General features: G+C 36.7%; 1 protein-coding gene across 24 annotated transcripts in view; it reads left to right on the top strand.

Moving 5' to 3' along the window:
- KDM6A (lysine demethylase 6A) overlaps positions 1 to 12,725 on the top strand; it is a 162,341-nt gene that overhangs the window by 106,402 nt on the left and 43,214 nt on the right. For 10 of the 24 annotated variants that reach the window (XR_012039815.1, XR_012039816.1, XM_072847703.1 and 7 more), the window contains 8 exons: positions 3,194 to 3,320; positions 6,057 to 6,155; positions 6,526 to 6,745; positions 7,301 to 7,435; positions 7,877 to 8,032; positions 8,684 to 8,779; positions 11,567 to 11,671; positions 12,281 to 12,676. Coding sequence is in view for 22 of the 24 variants with exons in the window: in XM_072847703.1 (XP_072703804.1) it covers positions 3,194 to 3,320; positions 6,057 to 6,155; positions 6,526 to 6,745; positions 7,301 to 7,435; positions 7,877 to 8,032; positions 8,684 to 8,779; positions 11,567 to 11,671; positions 12,281 to 12,676 (1,334 nt within the window). In the remaining 2 variants the exon portion in view is untranslated. The remainder of the gene's footprint in view (positions 1 to 3,193; positions 3,321 to 6,056; positions 6,156 to 6,525; positions 6,746 to 7,300; positions 7,436 to 7,876; positions 8,033 to 8,683; positions 8,780 to 11,566; positions 11,672 to 12,280; positions 12,677 to 12,725) is intronic. The other 14 variants (XM_072847822.1, XM_072847845.1, XM_072847830.1 and 11 more) reach the window with 3 other exon arrangements.

Genomic DNA, 12,725 nt, shown 5'->3' with positions numbered 1-12,725 from the left:
AAGTTCAGATGTCTTGTGAGAGAATTATTAAAATCTTTGCTCTTGTTGCTGGTTTCCAGAGCAGATCACTGGAGGAGAACCTTGCGATTCTCAGATAAATACGTATCTGTTTGAGCCGATGCATGCTGACTAGTTTGGGTAGATGTAAATGTAAGATCTGTACAGTTGGATAAGAGTAGTTTCTTTCTTCTTTTTCGCCATTTCATTTGCTTTCCAAACAGTAATTCTTTTCACTGCTTTGCCTAAAATTACATTAAATTAATGAGACTGAAGGTCAAATCTGTCCCAGTGTTCTTCAATTATACTCAGCAGTTGCATAAGGAAGAGTGTAAGAACAATGTAAGCATCTGCTTAGAGGTTCTCAAGGCACTCTCCCAATGATTTTCGGCTAGGGGCATTCCTACGTGGTGTCCACGTAATTGGATGAGACATACAAGAAGCTAAAATGGGGAAGAGGCTCACCTCTTCAGAGACTGAGATGATGGTGTTTATTGGGGGAAAAAGCAATTGCCCAAAGTTCAGCATGAGAGTGATGGATAAGCATAAAAATAACCTTGCAGCATGAGCTAGACTAGCACATCCTCTTTGCTGAGGGATTTGTTACAAATTAGATTGTAAAGACCTAGAAAAGAGTGTGGAATATTTGTGAAGTGTCTTTTTGTTTATTATGTTGAAAATGTCCTGAGAGTGGAAGAGTATTCAATATGTTAGTTGAGAATTTGAGTTAGGTCTTGCAAATGGGAAACTGCACAGTTTACCAGGGTTTTTCCATCACCTTCTTTCTGTACGTTCTTCATTTTATGCATGAGGAGAAGAGAGACCCAGTTTCCTTTACCTGTGCTATTCTAGTAGAAAACTTTTATTAGTTCTCCCTCACCCTGTCTCTTGATTTCTGCCTTTTTCACCTCCCTGTGCAGGAAGATAAAACCAGGAAGCAATCCTTGTTTCAGCAGCGAAACTAGATGGGGATTCCTAGTTCTCATTTCTGTCTCCTAGAAATAGATTATTTCTTTTTATCAGTGAACCTCAGTAAAGATCTCCTGAAGATTACTACATGTTATCTTTCAATCCGGCAAGGTTCTGATGAGACAGAAAATAAGCATCACCACACAATATTTCCAAAGATTCAGGAAATTGTTTAATGTCTTTTTTTACCCTTGTTTATGATCCCTGAACTATTACCTTTATCTCAGGCTTTGCCTAGCACTGCACCTGATCCTTAGTGTACAATTAAGCAGGTGCATTCTGATAACCAACCTCACATAAGCCTATTTTTCTTAAAGCATTAGTATTTTCTGTATGCTTAAGAACTTCAGTGACTTAGGATTTGAATCAAAATCATGGCTTGTTTTTGAAGTCCATGAGAGAAAGTTGTGTAAGTTATATTACATATATATATATATATAACTCTGCAAAAATTACTGGGTTTTTTTCCTTTTTTTTTTGGATGGGTAGAGTTTTGACTTGATCCATCTTCAGACAAGATAAAATACTCTTTTTTCAGCACCGTAACCACGTGGCTCCTAACCTGACATTTCTTGCAGTCCATGAAACATTCAAACTTCTGCTTCTGACCACAGTTTCCAAGTGATACTTCTTAAAACACCTCAGGCAAATGTTGTTCAATAGATATGATTTTCTTTTAGATAGCCTTTTTTAAAGCTTGGAAGTTTGCCTTCCATTTGCAAAAGTGTTGCTGTGACTGTTAACAAACTACAAGTCCATGGAATAAAATATAAGCTGTATAGAATAGGTAGAATAAAATATTTAAGATATACTCTAATAATAGGGAGTGAAGTAAGGCTGCAGATACTCATCAGTTCAGTTCTTAGCCTTGCCTACTTTGTCCAGCATTTCAGATGAGATCTGAATTTGATCTGGATCTTTTGAGTGGTATTGCGTGTTCATGTAGTTAGGCTGTATCAAAAAGGATAGGCTTAGCGTGCTGAAGTTTAGCTGACGGAGGTTTTAAATGGACATTTAGTGCAGACGTGTGTACAGCTCTGTAGGTAACTAAAACTTTATACAAACCTTGGATATTTTATGAAATTGGTATCATAGTGTTCCACGAGGGACCGTTTATGGGTGGGACACTATAAAAACATAGGGACAATCCATTGTCACATCTTACGTTTTACAAATGTTGGCTGAAAAGCAGTGGATTGTTAAGACAAATACATGGAGATTAAGCAAACAGCAAGACATTGCTGACCAGTGTGGTATGTAGTGATTTCAGCAAGCCAGCTGCCTGTTACAAAGGATTTCCTTGTACTCACGATATGAATGGCACTGATATGATTTTGTGGCTGCTTAAAGGAATTCCATGTAAGCATAGAGGCAGATGAGGAGCAGCTTGAGAAGATGATGAAGGTGCTCTATTTGAAATGGTAACCAAGCCTTGCATCAGTGCTAGAGCAGAGATGCATTTTAATAGCATGTAAAAGATTATATGGGAGCATGGATTGTGGGAGGCCTTTAAAGTGGGGATGAATAATTTGTCTAATGTAATGAAAGAAAAAAAGGCATTTGAAAGAATATGATGTGTGGTTAGATGAGGAAATAAAATGATCTTTTCAGCAGAATTTGTTATGTAGATGAGAGGTGATTGCATTTGTCAAGGTGAGTGGAAAGGATGTTGTAGCAATGAAGATGAAATGACAATGTAAGAAAGGTTTAAGTGGAGATACAAAAATACTTACCAGTGTTCTGTTGGGGAGTTGCCCAAATGTAGATACGGGATAAGCATGAGGATTTAGAAGAAAAGGAGTAAACTGAACATAATATACAGATAATTGATTTGCGTGGCAGGGAGAACGGTGGCTTTTTTCACAATGACAGGGAAGGTATCTGTGTTCAGAGGAGGAAAGAGTTAACATTTTCAGATTAACTTTTTATAGTAGAAGACTGAGCAGTACATAATTGTGCCACTAACCTCGTAGAAAATTATTTAAACCAAAAAAATGCTTTAAAAGTACCTGAAAGTAATTTTGACTTAGGGTCCTTTTGTCCTGTAATTTTAGTATAGAACTTTAAAAGTGTTAAAAGTTTCACTCATAATATTGTATATAAGTGATATTACTGTTTGATATTCCTGTTTTTAAAGAGGAACTAATGCTATGAATATCCTGCTGTGTCAAAGTGTTAAGTGGTCTTAGGGAACTTCACTTCTGCCATTTATGGATTCTTTTTGTAGGCTGGATGCATCACACCGTGGATCAGCTTGGAGACAAGGCAACCAAGGAAAGCTATGCTATACAGTATCTCCAGAAATCTCTAGAAGCAGATCCAAATTCTGGTCAATCCTGGTATTTTCTTGGAAGGTGAGAAATGACTTTATAGACGCTGTAACTATATTTGTAAATTTTTTTGAGGATACTCATTATTGTGAGTATCTTACATTGTTTTTCTTCTTAATATTTTCAGAGGAAAAAATGAAGGGAAAGGATGTATGTATCTACTGAAGTCTAGTTTTCTGGAAAGTGTATCAAAAGACAAGGTGCTAACATATTTGGGATGAATATAGATTAGAAGTTGAAATGAAGTATGTTACCCAAGTGGTCCTGCTTTTTTAATAGTTATTATTCACTCTACACATTTACAGTAATCTGAGTCTGCCCTGCCTGGTTTTACCTGTTCCTCCTCCTACTACCAGATCTTCTATTCTCTCTCTGTCCTTTTTTCCCCCCTGGTTTTTTTTCTTGGTTTTTTTCCCTTTTTTTTTTTTGGTAAATGCTCTGTAAATGTTGTTACTTTTCTTCATACCTTTTTCACAATTCTTTATCTCTTTGTTTTCTCAGAATCTCACTTCTGATGTCAATCAATTTTTGCACTAAAATACAAATATTTTCCCAGGCATACATCCATTTCTAAACAGCGTATATTGCAACTGAATATTAGGCCAAGATAGCTCAGACTGATCCATTCTAGTATCTATTTAAGGGTTGTACTAATTCTGTACTATGAAACAGTATTTTTTACTTGAAAATTAAATTATTCCAATATGTAAATAATGTAAATTTGATTACTTTTCTTGGTCTCCTTTTTAAGAAAATAGAGTGCTTTACACAAATCAGCAGTAACTCTTGAAATAGTCAGGTTTTGGAGAAAGCTTTGATGGCAATTCAAGTTCGTATGTGAACAGGTCAGTTCTGTTGAGACGTACATTAGAAAGGAATTAGGCAAAAATAAAATTAATGTCCTAACCTCAGTATCTTCCAGCCGACACTCTTGGAGGTTCTGGTCACATACAACTGGAACCTACTTTTGTTTTTGTCATCCTAATTACATGCCTCCAGCTGTGCTATAAGAGAGGACTCTTTGACCAGCTGTCCGCAGGCTAAGGGAGGAACACCGGCACTGAGTGTGAAGGGCAGAGGGCTAGAGCAGGTGTGGAGGGAAAAGGGAAAATGAGCCAGGGGTCATCTGGCTCATCATCCACTGGGCTGAAATCCTGTTTTTTCCTCAGTAGTTCTGTTCCATGTGCCTTGAGCTAGTTGAGTTCTTACACAGCAGCAGGACTGGAGCAGCTGCTGTGCTCCTGCTCCTACTGTGGCATGGCTTTCATGTGTTTAGAATGAAACTTAGGACCATAAAAACAAGGGGGAGAAATGCAGGGGGTGGGGGAATCTAGTGGAAGCATCTGTTATATTCTGCAGGGAGTACTAGAGCAAAAATGTTTTTGTCCCCCATTCCTTCAGTCCTTACACTGGCAGAAGAGGAAAGGAACAAGATTACAGGGTTGTGTGTTCACTCTTCCTCTTTTTCCTTCCTCGTGTATTCCCTTGTATTATTCCTTCCTCTGCTGGTTGTCCAAACTGGATAGCAAGTTGGTTTAAAGCTACCTTTCAAAAATATACCACCACCACCCTCCTCCCCCACTGAAAAAAAATCCATCACCCTGTTTTAAGTTTTGTTGGGTGCTTAATGCTAGTGGTATTCTCATCAGAGTCTTCATGTATCTGATAAACAGACAGATTGAAACGTGTCTATAGGAACTTGGGTTAGATTGTGATTAAAATGATCTTCTGAAACATTGTATTCAGAGTTAATGGATGTTTTAGGCAAAGTACTGCTAGATTTTATTGTATTCCTTTCCTAGTGTGCCTCAGAATACATGAAAGAGTGTAGCATGTTTGACAAACCTTTGCCTGTACTGTTCTGCTTGGTTTATATTTTTTACTAGAATAAATTTTGTTGTTGTTTATGTGTTTTGAAAGTTGTCAGTTCTTTTTCCAACAGGGAAGCTTATTACAAACAATATAAGAAGCAAAGCTATTGTAGATTAAAATAGTAAATATATATATATTTTTAATACTGTATTTATTTGGAGCTTTTAATTTTAAAACGGTAGGTATTATCCCCTGTAGTATAATTGTAGTTCTCTTTAGAGTTCTGATATTTCTGCTTATAGTGCCATAATACCTTTGAATTTGTATGTGAAAAATATTCAAGTAAGAAACTATGAAAAAATCCAGGACAGCAAGATTTTTTTACAAAATTCCGTGCTCTGTATATGGAGTAAAACTAGCTGAGGAGTTGTTCATTATTTGCAGTTACTGAGATGTGAGAAATGCACATAAAAAGCTTCCCAGGCAATTGGGAACCATCCTGATTGAGTAGGTCGATATCTCTTAATTCTGAAACACTTCTTATAGAACATGAAGTTTCACAACCATTTGTTTGATAAAATAGGTAACTTAATTTTTTCTTTATAATGCTGTCTGTAGATAAATATTGTTCTTATTGACTGATAAGTTATCACAAATGAAAGAAATGTAAGTCTTTAAAATGTGGTATGACATCTGTTTTCCTTACAAATGCAGTAAGCTAGGGTTTAAGCAGTTTTGGTGTACTTTTCAAATAAATAATTAGTAATACATGTTGATTAAGATGTTTGAATCTGCTTATGCCTGGCATTCAGAAACAGCAAATGTTTTGGATTCATCTAGATGAGTATGTATTTGCATGACTTAACTTTTATCAGATCAGTCTTGGTAAGCCACCCTCAATGATTACCTTCTCTAAATATTACCAAAGTTCTTTTTTTCTTCTCCCAGGTGCTATTCAAGTATTGGGAAAGTTCAGGATGCCTTTATATCTTATAGGCAATCTATTGATAAATCAGAAGCAAGTGCAGATACATGGTGTTCTATAGGGTAAGAATGATACAGGGTAATACAGTGATATAATTCAATGCTAATACATATAAATAAAGAATATCAGCTTTTTAACTCCTTTGTGCTCTCAAGGGGACCGTAAAGCTTTTTTATGTATACCTTCATGTTGTCGGACTTGTCTGATTTGAAGTTTAAATAATACATTTATATTTGCTTTCTCATTTTTTAAAATACTGAATATACTATGTATATGAACTTTGCATGTTAAGATTTTGTGTTGTTTATGCTTATTACTGTGCTTTATATAATGGCAAAGTTTATTAAGGGTTTTGAGGGGGATGTGTATATTTGACTTATTTGTATTTTGACTTTGTTATTAATTCTCAACTTCACTAATCTTTCTATTCAGTGTGCTGTATCAACAGCAAAATCAGCCTATGGATGCTTTACAGGCCTATATCTGTGCTGTACAATTGGACCATGGCCATGCTGCAGCCTGGATGGACCTAGGCACACTCTATGAGTCCTGCAACCAGCCTCAGGATGCCATTAAATGCTACTTAAATGCAACTAGGAGCAAAAATTGTAGTAATACCTCTGCACTTGCAGCACGGATAAAGTATTTACAGGTAAAACTAAAGTTTTAAGAAGCGGGAAGTACTCTTCCAAATACATGGCAGAGGGGAGGGGAGAACAGAAGTTTAACTTGCAGTTGTTTGTGGTGTGTATAACCTGTTTTCATGTGTACTGTAAGCATATCATAGCCTGTAATATTTTATTTCTTCATTTTTAAGTGAAACTTAATTCTTTATAAACCCTATTTTGCACATTTAATCAAAGCATACTGTTTTACATCACTTTGCCTTTTTCTTTGTATTGTCTACATTTTTAAGTTCTCATAACATAGAGAGAGAATACATACACGCTATCTTTCACTCTTGTTTGCAATTTCAGAAAAAAGGAATTATGAGACCTCTGAATCCAGAGCTCATCTTTGTTCTGATTCTCACAAAGGTTTATATTCTGGTTACCCTCTTTATACTTAGCACCTTTCTAAAACCCCAAATTTTAAATCTATCCTCTCTTTAAGACATAATTAGCTACAGCATTTAGGAAGATTTCATGGACTTGCTCTTACTAAAGTAGGCTTGTGTTAAATTTGCTTTTTACATAATTTTTCCTAGGCTCAGTTGTGTAACCTTCCACAAGGTAGTCTACAGAATAAAACTAAATTACTTCCTAGTATTGAGGAGGCATGGAGCCTACCAATCCCCGCAGAGCTTACCTCCAGGCAGGGTGCCATGAACACAGCACAGCAGGTGAGAAGTTGGGTTATGTTCTGCAGGTGCCCAGCTTTAAGGGTTCTTTACAATCGGTAGTGGTCAAGCTTATTTTATTGAGCACAGGACTGGCTTTTGTTCATAAAAAGCCTTTGATTTATTTGCAAAGGGATACTAGATCAAGAAGCTCCCTATAATGTGGGAGAAATATGGGGGTACCAATTTAGAACCTTTGTGGATTTTCATGATTTTAAAAGATTTCATCTTAAATAGAAATGCTACAGTGGTTTAATAATCCCGTGAAAGGTACACATTCCTCCATTGATGACCATATGGAAACTGATTTTTCAGTTATTGAGATCATCTTCAGAATATCTGCTCGGCCCTTTTAATATATGTGGGCTGTTAAAATATATAATTACAAGGAAAGAATTAAGAATATATAGAACCATATTTTTGTCTTCCTTCTGTGATTCTTAGGCTTGTAAACCTCATCATCCAAATACTGAACCTGTACTAGGCCTCACTCAAACACCAATTTCACAGCAATCCTTGCCACTACACATGATTCCTTCTAGCCAAGTAGATGACCTGACCAGTCCTGCCAAGAGGAAAAGAACATCTAGTCCAACAAAGGTATATATTCTGATGAACTAAAGAGCCCCCTACCAAAATTACATGGAAATATGCATTAAAGTGATGCAGCATGCACAGAATTTGTGCTGTAAATTGTAATCCTTTGGCATCAAGGTGGGGAATGTTTTTAGGAATTTAAAAAAACATTTTTCAGTGATGTGTTTAATCAGGTTACAGTTCAGACAGGAAGTGCATAAGGGCAATGCAGATTGGCAGCACTATACTACAATCATACTTGTATAAGTGAAGAAGTACAATAATAGTCTGATGATAGAGAGGGAGACAATCATGTCATCCTGTCTATTGCCTTTGCTTATATTTAGAATTCAAGTGTTTCATCATCATGTAATAGTGTTACAGTAGATAAAGTATTAAGTTTTAAATGTAGTGTACATTTAAGTTAATTATGCAATTTGATTTGATTGTTTCTCGCTATGATATTAGATACCATTCAACTTTTTCCTCTGACTACTCTGATACTGTGTGGGAATGGTAGAATGAGACTTGGCATGTTTTAGTATGTTCTTTGTTTATATTGTTATTCTTGAACCAATGACTAGTTCTTTCATAAATAAGATAAAATCTAGATAGTAAAAGAAATTATGTTGACCCTTTGATAGTCACGCATTTTAATATGATGTTTTCTCTCAGAATACTTCAGATGTTTGGAGCAGTGGCCATACAGTGTCACATCCTCCTGTACAGCAACAAATTCATTCTTGGTGCTTGACACCACAGAAATTACAGGTAGGTATGTTGCAGATCTTTAGAAGCTTTGAAACATTTTTTTGTTTCTTTCTTCCTTTCAAGAAAATAAATCTGGAACATTTTTCGGCTTCGCATTTCTGAAATTCAATGTGAAATACTTCCCAAATAATTCACACAGTGTAATTCAAGTTGTGCTAATATTCATGGCTTCTCTATGTGAGATTAGTTCTGTAGTAAAATAAATGATCTCTAGCAGAAACTGAACACTTACATTGTATGAATTCTATAATTTATGAAGTAAGAACATACAGTAATTCTTTTTCTTATGATGTTTTAAAGATAGGTATGCAAATTGCCACACTTGTGTGCCAAGTGAGTTTTGCTACTTGATGTAATGTGGAGGATATTGAAGGAGGTGTGGAAATATTGTAATATCCTCTTTTTCCTCTGAGGTAGCTTCTTGTATCAAATTGCATAAACGAACATGCACATTCTACAAAATGTACTTACTCAAATGAAATCTGATACTGCTCTTCTATATTTTATGTCATCTAATGTATTTATATGAAATGCTAGATTTTATTTTTGAAATCTTGTTTCAGGTCATCTTTGTTATGGTTTTTTGTTGTCTCTTCAGTTCATTAGGGCTTACAGTGAGCTTCAGCAGGAATTCCATATTTTGAAAATCAGGCCTAGCTGGAGACTCTTAGCCATGTGTCACAGACACTGCTTTGGATGCAAGGAAAAATAGAAGGGAACACAGTGCAGAGACAGAAGGCATTCTGATTGACTGAGCAGTGTTCCCCTCAACTCCAGTATAGTTCTTCAGCTGTTTCTCTGTCTGAGCAATATTGGCTTTATTATGCTGCATAATTTTTCTCTCCCTCCCCTCCTTCTCCTTCCCTACCTCCCCACCCGTTTGGTCCTCCCTAATCACTCTTCTGTATCTCTCTCTCTTCATGAATTCTCATTATTTCTCGCTGCTTATTTTGTATCCTACTACTTTTTCCACTTTTTAGTTTCACCTTTTTCCGGATCCAACTTCCTCTTCTAAGCAGTATCTAAGTAGGCTTCTCTGTCTAAGTACGGTATACTGGATTTGCTGGCAATAGCTTGACAAGCTTCCAGCGTATATCAATACAAAAGCCAAAAAGATATGATGCAAGAAGAGAGTGAATAGAACCTTTATTACATCTTCTAAGTCAGCTTTTTAAAAGTGGTAGCTCAGAGGCTGGATGGATATGGCACATAACACACACCAAATGGCTCAGCTAACAAAAGCAGAAGGGGAAAGGGCTATGGCCACACAGTACCTTCCGGGGCTGCGACGTGCCAGTGGAGGAGAGATAGTTGTCGATGTCACAGAACTGGTGGGCAGCAAGAACAGTGCTGCCCGCAAAGCCTTTACACCCATAGCACTGGAGAGGAGTGCAGACTTGCCTCTGCTGACATATGTGCTAGGTCAGTCTTTCTGATTCCTGTTATCCTATTTAGACATTTTTTAAAAAGCAAAATAACAACAGAAGAGCACTGGTTCTGGCTTCTGTGTACCTGGTGCATGCACTCCCGTGGAGACCCTGTTGACGTCTCACAATCATATGTATGTATGTATAGATTAGCCTTATTCATTGCAGTCCCCTACAGAGGGACTTCAGAATGGAAGCTGCTGTTAATCCAGGGAGTTTGGCATGAACCATCTTTAACCACTTTTTCAGACAGTGTTGGATTTTATTTTTTTTTTTTAGTTGATAGTTTGCAAATACAGTTGTTCAAAGCAGAATGAACTACACTTTATTTAATACTCATACTTCAGTTCCATTTATGTATTACTAATACAGCATAATCAAAGCAAAGGAGATTAGAAGGATGCAGAAAAATAATACATGCAGACCTGAAAAGAACTAAAGGAAACATGATCTGGTTTTGGGTTTGGTGGGGCTTGGTTTGGTTTGTTTGTTTTTTTTGTTTGGGGTTTTGTTTGGGGCTTTGTTTTTTTGTGGTTTGGGGTTTTTTTGTTTTGTTTTGTGGGTTGGTTTGTTTTGTTTTGTTTTTGAAAGGATTTACAATGATGTGAAGTAGCTTAGTATTTAAGAACAGTCAGGAATAATGTCTGTATGTCACCTTTTATGTAGCACAACTTTTGCCCTCCTCTCCACACGCACTCCCTTCCTTCTCAGATAGTGCTTTTGTGTTCCACAACTTCAGCATTTATGTCATACCACTTAACAGCAGCAGACTTACTGGTAGAATGATGGTGTGTGCCGAGTAGTTTAAAATGAATATGAAGATCAAATTTTTGGTAATAGATACTTAAATTTATCAGTTGCAAATGAGTTCAGTATCATAACTTAAGATACTGCTCTCTGTAACTAAGTTGTATGGTTTTTTGGGTTTGTTTTTTTATCTTTTCTGGGGAAGTTTTCATGTGTGACTATAGGTTGAATTTATTTTGTGCTGAACAATATTAATAAAAGAATAGCACAGTACAAAAAAGTGTTAAAACATACATAATGATAATAAGAATTCTATATAATCATACTTGAATGTAGTTTTCTTTTACTGTACCAGTATGCTTAATTTGAGTGTGGTGATAATATTTATACATCCAAATAATGTAGAAAGTCTCTTTAATTTTAGTAACTAGTTATAAGGTTTGCTTACAGAATAGTGTATGGAAAGATGTTTGAGTCTGCAACAGAAATCTCAGTGATGTTTTCAGCTTTACAAGTCTTGTCTTCATGGATAATTTTTAGTATTGTATGCAAGAAAGTTATTACAAAGCACATGCAATTTTAATGATTCTGAACTGTACTGCTGTTTTTTCAGCACTTGGAACAGCTGCGTGCAAACCGAAATAATCTAAATCCAGCACAGAAACTTATGCTGGAACAGCTGGAGAGTCAGTTTGTCTTGATGCAGCAACACCAGCAGGTGAGAAAAAATATTTTTCTCTTCTACAAAACTTTGGTCAGTAATGGTCTGTTGTGTTTCTTGAATTCTGAAGAATTTCTATTGTACAGAGTTCTCATGCCCTTTACTACGTTACATTAAGTCATCTTTTTCTGTATAAAGTGTAATTGTGGTTTACTGGTTGAAACGTAACGGGTTTGGCGGTGTTTTATTACAGGGCTACCAGATAATGTAAAAGTTTTCAAGCCTCACTTTCAAACTAAAGTGAGTGGACACGTCTAAAAGCAGTCTGACTTGAAAAATACTTAGTTCTAGTAAGCCGTATTACAGTATATCTCTCCTCCTCTCATTGTTCGCTTCTCTCTCTCTTAGTGTCCAACTTTAGCAGTAAAACGCTAACACTCAAACTGAAGAGCCTAGAAGAAAAGTGTGCCAATAGCTTTACCTTAAAATTCACTCAGCGCGTTTGTGAGCACGACAGTCATCTTATTTCGCAAAAGCAACTGTGAAGATCTTAATATCAGTATAAAATTGGAATTGACCAGTGCAATAAAGTACACAAACCTTGTACAATCTTTACTTTTTAAATTCTGCAGCTAACATTCTTGTCCTTTGTTCATCTTCCGTTAGATGAGACAAACAGGAGTTGCACAGGTACGATCTACTGGAATTCCTAATGGGCCAACAGCTGATTCATCACTGCCTACAAACTCTGTCTCTGGTCAGCAGCCGCAGGTTGCTCTAACCAGAGTGCCTAATGTCGCTCAGCGTGGAATCCGTCCCGCCTGCCCCGGGCAGCCTATGGCTAATGGACCCTTTCCAGCAGGCCCCATTCCCTGCAGCACAGCAAGAACGCTGGGTAGTACAGACACTATTTTGATAGGCAATAATCACATAACAGAAAGTGGAAGTAATGGAAACGTGCCTTACCTGCAGCGAAACGCACTCTCTCTACCTCATAACCGCACAAACCTGACCAGCAGCGCAGAGGAGCCGTGGAAAAACCAACTATCTAACTCCACTCAGGTATACAATTTCAGTTTACTCATAGAGTACGCTAAGGAGGCTTGATAAG

This window comes from Ciconia boyciana, chromosome 1 (genome assembly GCF_034638445.1).
Source record: "Ciconia boyciana chromosome 1, ASM3463844v1, whole genome shotgun sequence".
Taxonomy (NCBI): Eukaryota; Metazoa; Chordata; class Aves; order Ciconiiformes; family Ciconiidae; genus Ciconia; species Ciconia boyciana.
Note: the sequence above shows the minus strand (reverse complement) of the source record. Positions and strands in the feature narration are given on the sequence as shown.